This window comes from Idiotropiscis lumnitzeri, chromosome 9 (genome assembly GCF_059441095.1).
Source record: "Idiotropiscis lumnitzeri isolate Australia: NSW breed Sydney's pygmy pipehorse chromosome 9, RoL_Ilum_1.0, whole genome shotgun sequence".
NCBI classification, from domain to species: domain Eukaryota; kingdom Metazoa; phylum Chordata; class Actinopteri; order Syngnathiformes; family Syngnathidae; genus Idiotropiscis; species Idiotropiscis lumnitzeri.
In genome coordinates, this window is record NC_142399.1 from 4623496 (window position 1) to 4636596 (window position 13101).

General features: G+C 42.8%; 1 protein-coding gene across 1 annotated transcript in view; it reads left to right on the plus strand.

Moving 5' to 3' along the window:
- The first annotated feature begins 133 nt into the window (after window positions 1–133).
- Window positions 134–13101, plus strand: part of lrmda (leucine rich melanocyte differentiation associated) — a 220154-nt gene continuing 207186 nt past the window's right edge. The window contains exons 1-3 of the mRNA XM_088304918.1: window positions 134–527; window positions 1153–1255; window positions 1836–1936. Of these exons, the coding sequence (XP_088161044.1) occupies window positions 451–527; window positions 1153–1255; window positions 1836–1936 (281 nt within the window). The 5' untranslated portion in view covers window positions 134–450. The remainder of the gene's footprint in view (window positions 528–1152; window positions 1256–1835; window positions 1937–13101) is intronic.

Below are 13101 nucleotides of genomic sequence, written 5' to 3' on the forward strand. Positions count from 1 at the left end.
GTGACGTCACAAACACGTGAACATTGGGAGGGAGGGAGTTTGGAAGGAGCAGGGGGCTTTCTCCTTTCTTGCCAATCTTGTTACTCAAACTTGGTTGACCAATTTATCAACTCAGGATTTAAAAAAAAAAAAAAAACTCCGAATACAGAACAGTGACATTTATTGTAACTTAATTGATTTAATTGAAAAAAAAAAAAAACATAAAAATAAGGCAGTCTAAAAACTGATAAAAGAACTGTATATCGTTTTGATATAATTTACATTGATTTGGTCTAATTTAAATATTGCCCAGACCAATAAAAAACTCTAAAAGAATTTAATCACTGAATGAAACTAAAATCAAGTAAAACTACTCATCCATTGATGACAACAGACATGTTTTCAGCGTGATCAAAATGCAGTTTGTTGCTGGCAGTCGACTCATTTTGGTCATTTTCACGCCAGCCAAGAATGCTTTCAGCTACACGTTGTGTATTTGCTGAAAAAGGGCCTGACCGTTCCGCCTTGGGACGGACTGCCCAGCTTTGGTTCGTCAGCATTTCAGCACAATGAATTACACTTTGTTGTTCATTTTAATCAAGTTCAAGAGCTTTAGTATTCATTGCATGACATAAAAAGTGTTACTTTGCACAAGCTAACTTTGTCTTTTAGAAGGTTTGCTGCTAGCTACTTGGCTAGCTAGCTAGCTAGCTTTGAGCAAACCCTGAGTCGGCTGGCATGTGGCTGGTTGCTTTTCCAGTAGCAACCGGATGTATTGTGTTAAATTGACGAGTTAGCAGTACACTACTTTGAGACGTATGGACATGAAGGCGAGACAACGGCCTCTTTGTGTGCTTAGTGGCTCTACAGAGCGTCGTGTGATAATAACGGCAAACAGGCAACTCAGTGTGCGGCATGATGCACGCTGTAAATCGGTCAGCTAGAAAGCCGCCCACCGCCAGTCAGCCAGCCAGCCAGCCTGCGTGGGACATTTCCGCACACGCGGGTCAGCTGATCGAGACACGCGGAAAGCACCAACGCACTGAACTCAGCTAAAAAAAAAAAGTCCACCGCACGCAGACCGCAACGCTATAAACTTCTAACCGAGTCACGGATCCACGACACACTTTTGCCCGCCTTGTCCTGCGTGAACTCCGCATTTCTTATGTACAGGCTGACAGAGAGGGAGAGAGAAAAACACGCGGGTGCTGGACTGTCATCCCGACTGGAGGTGATGGCGCGCAGGGAGTCGCCGGTGGCTTTGAATGGAACTCATGTAAGTGTCTATTGTTCTTTTTATCGTTATTTTATTTTTTTTTTGCAACGATTTCAACGTGGTCCGAATCGTGCAGCGTCTCTTTTGCATGCTGTCATGTGACCACGTGTGGAGGTTCCTCCCACTCAACATGACAGGACAAGGTGTGTTCACATTGAGGAAGTGCTAAAGGGATCCTCCAAATAGTTTTTCAAACGATTGAACTGTTTACCGAAGAGGGAGGTAGCTAAATGTACTTACTTTATGAAATGGCTCAACTTTTCCCCCCATGTCATATTCTACATTATCGTTTAGAGTAAACACATTTAGAGTGATAGTGTGTTAAATAAAACATACACTTCAATGCATTGAGACGTAATCAATATAAAAGCTAGGCAGAAGAGCTGAAGTGGTCCTTTAGTGACCCCCCCCCCAAAAAAAAATGCTCTTTTAAACCTTTACTTAACTCAAACAGAAGGAAAGCCAAGGAAATAAATATTCTCAAGTAATTTAGCTATAAACTATAATATATAATGTCTAAATCATGACTTTATTAGCTCCATTAGTGCTGCCATAGATACATCTCCATTTTATTTTTCAGATTTCCTACATTGGACATGATTGTAAGGACATCCCGGACTTCCTTGGGGACTCGTTTGGAGATTTTGCGAGAAGGCTGGACTTGAGCTTCAATCAGCTCAGGTCAGACTTTTTACGTCATATGCTTTCACTCGCTTATACTGTACATAATGTCTTCATGAGTATCTTGTGCTTATCTGTGGCTGGTCAGCATGTGTTTGAACATGCGTCCGAGAGTGTCATCAGACCTCATTTAGCTAATTCAACGAAAATGGACGCAAATGGCTCCTTTGGCATGACATTTATGGTGGCATGAATCACTTTTTGAGTATATTGGAGGTCGTCAGATAGAGTCGTGTTTTAAACTTTGTAATCATTTATTGTAGGAAAGGTCTATACACATGTGTACAAATGGCGAGTTTTTGTGATATACCCCAAAAAAATAATCTGTGTAATTTAATTGGGGGAAAAAAAAGAAGAGAGATTTTCGAGAAGGGAATCTTTATATTCTTTTTTACTGTTATTTTTGACAACACAAAACTACCGTCCATCACTCTTTGGCTTTAAAAAAATGATTTGATCCATCTCACCCCTCCCAATTCTACTTTTGAGCGTCCAGCGGTGGTCCTTCTGCATAGAGCCGTCTGTCCCATCCCATCATATTGCGTAAATGTGTTCGTGTACCAGGATGTACGTCAAATTTTCTATAATTTTTACCACTCAACACAACATCATCATTGCAAACTTGTTTCAGTTTCAAGTTGTCATCATAAAACCTTTATGAACTGCACAGATGTTTACATCACATACTTAGCCATCAGCCTGGTGTAAAGATCCATTTTTTTCCCCAGATCTTGTTGTCGTTCTGACATGTACTGCTTCGTCTGTGTGATGTTTCGAACTCATTGGTTCTCTAGCATGATTCTGACTTCATATTGAACGTCTGTGTAGATGTAAATTTATTTCACAATGAGCATTTATACACTCTTGTGCCTATGTTTCTCCACGCAATGTTGACTCCATTCAAGAAACGCTGGCATCTCACTGACGTAGCATCAGAGCTAACTGTGGGTCAGATGAGGAGATGGTCTCGCTAATAACAAAATGAGATCTGTTGGTAACCGCCGGCATGCTTGTTGATTTCGGGGAATTCATTGTGCCTCTCCACCTTTGTTTGTGGCTTCACCATTTCGACTCCAAGCAATCTCAGTTTATGGTCTTCCTAAAATTCTACTTTGAGGTATTTCCTTTCCATATTCATGCTCCCCCCTTGGGGTTTTTCCTCTCTGCTCTCATGACCATTCTGGGAGTTCATGCTTGCGTGGAGTTAATAAGCAACATGTGATGATGTTTTTAGCTTCCTAATGCAACGCGACGCCCTCCCCTTAATAGACGTGATCCCTATTAGAATGTAACTAATCCATGGCTTAATTGCAGAGAACCGCTGCTTGTCAGAAATGCGTTTGGAATGCGCCCAATGTGAGATTGGTACACAACAACAGGAAGTCGACTTGCTACATGAGGCAGTCATATTGGATAGAAACATTATCTGCCTTTACATTTTTTTTTTTTACACAGAACCCAGCAAAGCAGGATATTGACAGAACTGCATGTCCGCTTTTCGACAACACCAGAATCTGGTGTTACATAAGATACTTAGGTTAGGTAGACTTCGTCGCCCCATTCTGGCTTTTACAGGCATGGGGAAAAAAAAGCTGCTGATGCTACTGATACGGCGAAAAAATTCTAGGACGATTTCGTCCCCTCATTCCGTTCATGCCAAACAGTAAAAAAATATACATTTTTTAATATCTTAAATGATGGTTGACTTTGTTTTCCAGTTTATACAGAAGAGCAACTCGAAAAATGCAAATGGCAATGTTTATCATTTATCACAATAATTTCATTGGTTTTTGGTGCTGTTCATACGAAAAGTCACCCTGAAAAAAAATTCCCTTTGTCCCTTATTTAAAAAAAAAAAAGTGCTTATTTATTTTCCAAGGCGGAAGATGAACTGTTTGACTTTGACTCCCCATTCCTAGTCTGTCCAATGCCATTCATATCCAAGAACGACACAGAAAAATAAAAAATTTAATAAGCTGTTTAAAAGGGGCTTCTGATACTTTCTCCAAAGGCGGAAAATTACCTGGTTGGCATTGCAACCCACGTTCCATGTCTGTACTTTTCATATCAAACGGCGACATTGAAAAATACTGCCTTTTATAGGCAGTATAAAAAGGGCAGCAGATCCTAACTTCGAACCCAGAAAGATGCCAGGTCGACTTCGCCCTCCCATTCCATGACTTTCCTCTTCATAAAAAATGGTGAAATTGCTTTTAAAGGTAGTATAAATGTGAGGGCAGCAGGAGCCATATTTACTCATTTAATCCCAGAAATCTTCACTAGAGAAAACCGCTCAATTCCAGCGTTTTTCTGGATTCTGACGCATTTTGTGAGGCCAACAGAATATTGTATTCTAATGCTATAAAAACACAGAGCTATGACGCAAAAAAAAAAAGAAAAATTGGCTAAGACGTATAAATACGTCTTTGGGAGGCAGGGACTACATTTTTAAAAACGTATATGTATGTCTCATGGATTGCTTGAGTTAATTAATTTCGAAGTTTAACAAACATGACTTGTCAGATAGCGAGACGGATTTTGTATTTGCCGTGATCCTACCTCAGCGTCAAGCGTCACCAGCTGTAAACGCCAACCTGAAACCTTGAGCGCGTGCGCCGCGTCACCGCGCTCCAGTCAAATCCAACAGGAGACGTTGCCAGAGTTTGTTGCGGCTTATACGCTCACTTCTGTCACACTCCACCACTATGCTGACAGTGAGTCACAATGAGAAGCCTCGGCATCACTCGCATCACTTTTAAGTGAGCGCCGTGTGTGCCCAACATGATTTGTGTGCATTGTTTGCGCAAGATGCCAGGCAGGTATCGACGCGGGGATGAACTCTCGCCAGCAAGCCGTCTCGCCCACGCTCGTCCGCCGCCGTCAGGCTGTCTCATCACTGTGTACTGTTGTGTCACCGTCTTTGTTCCAGGTCAGGTGTTTACACGGTGTGTTGTGTTGACATGATCCCTCTTGTTGTTTGCTGTGGCGGTCACCATTGCCTACATGCACGCTGTCACACCGGACATTCATGAGACGCGAGAACAATTCCTTCCACATTTAGTCAACAAAGTTAAAGTTGTGCAATGTCAGCATTTCGAGCATGCCCCTCAACATACGAGACTCATTACAGATGGTGTAACATAAAATATGGAAACAATTAGACTTTTACAAGGCCGTCATCTTGTTACAGAAATGTCATATAAAGCAGAATGATAATGTCGTGTTTACAATGTTCCCATTGCGAGGTGACACTTGGCAGTTGCTTGTTTGTGAACGGCATTGAAGACAAGCCTAAGATACTCCTCATTTGAAAGCTACACTATATAATATGACACATGTGTGTACTAGAAGGTACTTCTAATGATGCAATCCTTGCAAGGAGTTGGAGTTTCTCTCGTACAGACAAAAAAATAAGTCGTGAGTTGTGTACTGTAATTTTCATTTTGTCTACTGTCAAACTAAACCTGCAAGAAAGAGAAGTACAAGTCGGGTATTTAAAACAGCCGCATTACTTGGTCTCGCACTAATTTAATGCTAACACCCAATGCAAAAATGCTATAAACGGGCTAACAGATAGCATCAACAGTTGCGGTGTGATAGTACGTTAAAAAATATATTTGAACACCAATGGTGCATCAACTCATGTAGACTGACAATATAACAATACTAACATGCATATTCTTTATGCAATGTGAAAAATGACTACTATTGCTGCAGAACTTCATTGTGCTGCCACCTACTGGCCAAGTCAATCACACTAAAATCGCCAACAAGAATATCTTAGAGTGCTACTATCCCTATTTAAAAAAACATAACAGACATTATTGTTATTTGTTTTGGGGAAGCTGGAATGTATTTATGACATTTTTATTCATTTCAATGGGGAAAGATGACTTGAGATAAAGAATCCCGTCATGTGATACTAGAAAACAGGATTATGCTTTACCTTGATTCGGGTCAAAGGTGGATAAATACGTACTTTTTTTTTAAGGAAATCATCTGTAAAAGAACCGACGTCTTGAAACCTCCCGTGAGTAGTGAAGGTTCCCTGTAAATGGTAATTCAAGTAGACTTCACCCAATGTAAGCGGCTTTTATTTAGAATAAGCCAATCATAGGACTCTTCCTGTCAATGCAAACACAAGTGTTGATGTTCGTCTTTGGAGAAACGCAGCGTTTGTGTTGCAGACGACCTCCTGATGTGTGAAAATTCCATCTGTCTGTAGAAAACAAGGAGTTTGACTTTTGCATTGCAGATGAGCCCCGGCGTCGTACGTACAGTAGGCTGCACGCGCTCACCCAGGGCGATGTTGGCGATGGCAGCCGTTTTGCATTTTAATGACAAATCAAGTATGCTAACTCGCATTTGAAAAGGGAAAGTGCTCTCGGTGTCGGCCGGCTGTCAAAGTGAGATGTAAGCAGTGTGATGAAAAGAGAACAAAGAAGACAAAGTAGGGAGGCCTGCTACACTGAGAAATGAAATAAAACCGTGTATGGCCTGTCAGCTGTGTCGTTTTAGATTCATATCCAAAAAAAGGCTGGAGTATTAGCGCCACGCTCGCGCCTCACTCATCTGTCTCGCCTAATTCGTCACGGGGACGCGCTGTCTTTCAACGCGGGCAAGGGGGCTGCTAATTGACAAACACAGACATCCCATCCCAGCCAAGGTGGGCTGCGTGTTTGAGGGGGGGGGGCTATAGGTGGGTGGAGAGAGGGGGGTGTTGCTCCCAGTCCTCGAATGAGAAGTGACAACGGGAAGAGAGCCTGTCATTGTCTCGCCTAAGTGTTCAATCTGCAGGCACGGCGCCATGCAGATAAAGTGTCAGTTAGGCGGAGAGGATATGAAACATTGGCGCTATGAAGTCCTCCCATCACTTAAGCGCCGGCGTGTGTGTTGAGTGGTGATGTATAGCGAAAATATTCCATATCTGATGCCGGCAGGCCTGTTTAGGATAACCTGAGCTCATCAATTAGGCAAGCAAATAAGACGTTTACGTCAGGGACATTGATGTTTAGTGTCAAAAACAAGCATTTTAATTTCACCGGGCTGGCTTTTGGAAATTATGGACTCCTCCGGGGAAAGCAGGAAGATGCGTTGAGGACGTTTGAACTAATAGATGGCTTGTCGTCTTTCTCCGTCTCTCCAATTTGAGCTTATTTCTCAATTTCTGTCTCGCTGCTCAGGTCGCTTGAAAAGATGGTGTCAGTTGAGAGTTTGAGTCGTAAAGAATTATTTGTCAGAAAGGTGAGTAGGAAAGAGGTTTTTATATCGGCCATATTTCAAATGACAAAAAAAAAAAAGGCCTATAGAATGAAGGTTTGATCGTCTCGAGGCTTTACTTTTGGAAAATGATAAAAAGAAATGAACCAGATGCTGATAAGCCTCCATTTTCTGCCATTTGTTGTTCTTTATAAACGGCCCTACAAAAATATTCGAGAAGAATTCCGCTGCCGCAATCATTTCAGTGCTCGAAAAAAAAAAAAGAAAATGCTATGCAAATGCAATCCAAATTGTTCATGGGTGCAAATGCGAGTGTCAATGATTGTTTTTATATACCTGGCTGGCAACTATTCTTGGTCTCGCTCAAAATCAGCTGGGCTAGGCTCCCCACTAATTACGATAAGCGGTATAAAAAAAAATGGATCGATGGATCCACTTGAATGACATGTCCGAAATCAGATGAGCCATGATTGGTTGTTACCTGAGCCCCGAGCAACTGTAATGTCAGTTTCAGTCGATAGACGTAACAAAATGGCCGCCCTTTGAGAAGGCTAAAAACAGGTGGATTCTGCTGCTTAACTCTTATTCCACAAACGCAATAAAATTCAGAATGCCGCAATTACATTAATGAAGCTTGATAGAACATTTTTAGCAAATAATTTTTTTTTGGACTCGACCTCCCCTTTAAACATTGCCTGTACAGTTTTTCGGAAGTCAAATTCTGAAAAGCCAAATTGACCTTGAAAATATTGACCTTAATTCTGTGCGCATTAGTTCCTGGGGCCAAAATTGTTTGCAAATTGAAATGAATTGGAAGTAGACCATCGTTAGTAAAAGGCACTTTTAGACTAGAACTGGTAAACGGTGCTTATGTAAGCGGCTTTTTAAGAGTTATCGGTCCAAACGAGTGTAGGAAAAGCGAACCAGTCAAAAGACAATATAGTTGCTTATCTTTTAAGCCTGCCGAGCGGTTGACTGTCTGAGTGCAAACACAAGAGAAGGCTGCTGACAGCAGTGGAAGCGTCTATTAATCACTGTCAGCAGCCATCAGCCCGCTGGAGCTTCCCACCAGCTCCTCTTTGCTTCATCTTGCCCATTCCGAATGGAAAGGAACATATTTATGTTCCTTTTGTTCACATAATATATACTGGCCAGTGATGCCATTCCTTTTATGACTGCGTCACATTTTTTCCCCTCCCTTTTTTTTTTTTTTATTGTACACCCTGAGACGGATGGCGTGCCACTGACACGGAGATTTACAGGCCTCCAGCTTGCAGTGGCGGAGCTTTAGAAGGGCCCGCTGACATCCAGCCAGCACTTTGGAGGAGGAGAATAAAAGCTGACATTTTATTGGCTCTAAAATAGAGAGAGAGGAGTCGTCGCAGAGGAGTGGGGGCTGGGGGGGGGGAATAAAAGACATTCCGCTGCATTTTATTTATTTATTTATTTTTGCCAGAAAAACAAGATTGATCGGGTATTATTTCGGAACTTGTCAGTGGTAATAAGGACAACTATGATTTCAATTATCACCCACTAAATATAGTTCATTGCCAATATGAGCCATTTGTCAAATATGCAATGCCATGCTATTTTAATATTTTATGTTGACCGCCCCGGCTGGCTCGCTGGCTTCAAAGCCGTCTCGGGAATATATTTTTCCATTGACAGAATTCCAATTAGTTTTAGTACACTCTGGCTGAATAAAATGGCTTTTAAAATCGGCAATGTTTCCTCGCTGTTTTTTTTTTTTTTTTTTTTTTTTCCCCTTTGCAGAGTGATGAATCTTTTACGAGTTGACCCGACGGGGCCCAAGTGGACACTCTCCCCTGTTTCTTATTTGGCCGGCGCAAAACAAAGTATCCACATGTCTCGGTCATTGCCATATTCTTTAGTTGTGATATTGCGTAAACATCTGCTGGGCCCGGGTAAAGATCATGACTCGCCTACATATTTAAAGCCTTATTAAATACTTTACAAGTTCTACACGCATTCCGCAAGCGAAGCGCGTTGTAAATATGAGTCAGATGTATAATTCATTAGTGACATGTTTAGTAAGTAGACGATTTTGGGGGAGCGCTAATGTGTACTCAGGTTTTGACAGGCGCTTTGTGCATTTTTAAAGTGCACGTTAAAAGGGGAGATGATTGGACCGGGCACTGGCTTGTCAATAACGGGCCTGCTGCTTGAAAGTTGATGATGTGGGGGAATCGCTGCGTGTCGTAAATCTGCTTCCCTTTTTTTTTTTTTTTTTTTCTCTTTCTCCTCTTTCCCTTCCCTGACGCTGCTTTTAAAGCCCATAACACATGTCAAGTCATTTAGGATACATGCCATGCAGTAATGAGCGTTTTGCTATAAAAATCACTCGTGGTTTCGAGTCGGGTCTCCTATAGGGCTTAGTTTATGTTCAGCCCATTACCCTCAGATAAAAGATGTAAGCAACTCCGAGGCATGGAACATATTACAACACAGCCATGATTCTACATCTCTTGGCTATGCCCCAAATGGGGGTGGGGGTGGGTGTTAAGGGGGGGGGGGGTAAATCCCCCAAAAGGTTTGGAAGAGGAACAAAAGCGCTTCCTTTGGTTACAGTCTAGCCTGTTGGAGTCACTTCACGGCCTTCAATCTGTCTCCTCTACGTCTTCCTGGAGGTGAAAAGTGAAGACAGATACTTGGGGCGCATTTCAACTCAACTTGGGGGATGTGCGCCAGGTGGTGGGGATGTTCACAAGAACGCCCTCCCCAACCCCAACCCGAAGCCAGGCACCTTTAACCTCATGTGTGAGGAAGTCGCGGCATACTCCACAACGTGAATTTTGAGATCAGCAAGAAAACGACAAAGCAAAATATTGATCCAATTGCGAGCTCAAGTTTCTCCCATGAAAAAAATTGTTGAAATTCAGCAGATACGGAGGAGTATTTTGGAAATATTGCTGCAATCAGTTAGCCAGTCAGGGTGCGTTTTGACAGCAAACGGGTCTTTCAAGAACAAAAAAAACAAAAAGTTTTCCAAAATGCATTTCACGAGGGCATTTCCAATACACGCCACTGCCATCTTCGCGGAACAGCGAGGCCAAATTTTTGTGTGATGACAAGGTGCGCCTCAAGAACTAGCGATCAACATGCCAGCACTTTTCAACATTGCGGGAAACTTGGATGTTGATTGGTTGACACGGTCTTAATCCGTTTTCAGTTCAATTTAACTCCTAAAGCCTTTTCCTCAATCGAGCTTTTCCACCGGTGTAAATCCGAAGCAGGTGTTCACTTCCACCAGAAAAAGCCTTTTAGCAGCATTCTAAGCGGACCAGCGCAGGCAGATTCAGCCGACCGAACGTGCACTCGTGTGGACCACGTTCAGAACGAGCTGCGAGCTGCGAGCTGCTCTGGTGGGGAAACTTGCCCTCGGGTCAATGTATGGCAAATTTTTTCTGCCATGTTTTGAATGTCTGATTTTTTGTTAATATCTGGAGGTGGTTATTGAAAACAACTTCAAAATTTTCCCCTCATATGAATGGTCATTATCACGTGTGGATTGTGCGGAATTGACTGAAGCAAAACGTGTCAACAGGCGCAGGCGTTGTTGATTCACGTTCAACTCGTTTGACCGAGCGGATGTCAGCTATGGAAGGTCGAGCTCGGCAAACTCCCCCGGGTCTCATTTTCTGCTCGGGGTACAGGAGTTCAGAACATTCAAATCGAGATTCATGGTAAGCGTTTTTACAATTTCAGGCTTCTAGCAGCGTTGGTGGGCAAATCCTGTCCTTTTTTTTTTTTTTTTTGTTGCTTTCCCCGACACACTTGTCGAAAGCTTGAAGCATCCCTGATGCTGGACAGCTGTGCCGCATTCGCTTCACACCTGCAACTCATTTCCTGTTGCCATTTCACTTACACATACGCCGATCTTTCACAGTTTTTACTTTCCACGAAAATGAGACCAAAGTGTGCATCCAGACGACAACGGTGACTACAACTTGTTTAATGTGTGTTTCAAGAATACACAAAGAATTGTGAAGTGGGATGAGCTCCAAAAATCAAGGGCAAGTCATTTCTTTTTTCTTTTTTTTCTTTTCTTGGGGTAGGCTCCATCTGACATCCATCAGCATGGAAATATGTTTTAATGGTCAGACAAGACTGCAACACATCATAAGCGGTTGCCTCACTTTCCCACCCTGGGACACATTGAGATAAGAAGCAGTGACTGCATGTTTCATGTCCACGCTGATGACATGTCTCCTGGAACAAGGCTTTCATTTGCAATCTTCTTCTTCTCTGGTTTACCTCATAAAACCTCGTCTCTCCATTAGGACAAATATACAGCGTTTTGTGAGCTCTTCCGCCTGCCCAGACGCTTGGTGATGTTCTAGACTCTCTCCCCGCGGCTTTCGTACCGCGGGGCACTGAAGAGTTCCTTTATTTTCTCCCTCTGTCTGGATCTTAGGCCCTTGGGTCTTCCAAAGCGCCAAATACGTCTACACTCAGATGTTTGGAAAAACACCAAACAGCCAAGGAAGAAGAAGAAGTGAGACGGGAGGAGGGTTCGCAATCCTCATCGGGGCAAAGTGTTTGTGTACGAGCAGAGCGGGCGGCGTGAGGCCCAAGAGGGTGTGAAGACTTGTGATCTGAGGACCGTTTGTGTGTCAGTCCGATCAAAGTCCTTGTGAAAAGGAGGAGAAATCCCTTTTACCTTCCCCGACTATGGAAAAGCCTTTTTGGGGGGCTCTTGGCGGAAGGAGGGCTGAGATAAATCATGCTCTCCGTTGTTATTCCATCTCTTAGTATGTTACGTATTTACCTCAAGATGCACGGGGAAGTTGTGGACAATACTTTGTATATTGCTGCAACGAACGCCCGGAAAGATGAAGAGTGGTCAGAAGTTAAAGAAAATGTGCTTGAAACAGGAAGTTGACGCTCTTGAGTTGCCATTCGCGGGCCACATAAAATGAGGTCGTGGGCCAGATCTGGCCCCCGGGCCTTGGGTTTGACACCTGTGACCTGATGCGTAGTCGCCTGTTCTGATAGCTTTTCAGTGTGGTGTGCATGTCAATAGACATTTTAATTTAAAAGCGCGTTGATACAATATTGAATAGCGACCTCTGCCCTCTATGCTACGTTGCACACACACACACAAAAAAAAAAAAAATGCTGCGTTGCTCTTTTGCCAAAAGGGATATTACATTATTTAAGTAAAACGGAAGTCAGCTGCTTTGTTTCTGGAAAAAAAAAAGGCAGAAGTGGCCTTTTCATTTCTGCTTCTATCAGGACGTAAGTTATTGTTCACAGTTTGTCTGCAATAGATTGTCAACCTGCAGAAAAGAAATTGCAATAAAAATTCCAATTTAGTGGCCATTTACATGGAAATGTTTTAAACAAAAAATGTGTAAACAATATAAAGGCCAATCTTTCATTTTTGTTAATTGTAGAATAGAAGAGTCAATGCAAAAATTGAATTTTTAATCCCATCCCGATTAAATAAAATTGCAGTGGTGGACCCGAGTCTCCTGAGCCCAAGGAACGATTAGCAACTGACCCCTACATTGAAGCAGACTGTCGACTCTCACAATAGCATAACGCTAACGTTAGCACCTGTTTATTTTTCATCAATCCCCTAGCCCCGTATCGATTTATCATACATTCTCAGCAGCACAATGCAAAACTGCAGCAAGTCTCCGACTCTGACGCTAATCCTTATCTCCAACCCGGCGGAGGCCCCATATACTGTAAACGTACACAACTGTCAGTCACACTCGCCCTCTCACGCTGCGAGGGGTGCAGGGAGCGTATCCTTCCACGGCCCGGCTGTTTAAATTAATTATAAGTTTTATAGCGAAGCCCGAGGCCTTGCACAGGCAGCTAATCCCAGTAGAGGGCTAATCCGACCCCACGTTACAGAAAATCAATGCACCTCTTTGGTGTTGGCATGCCATCAGGGCATGGGGACACATGTCAGA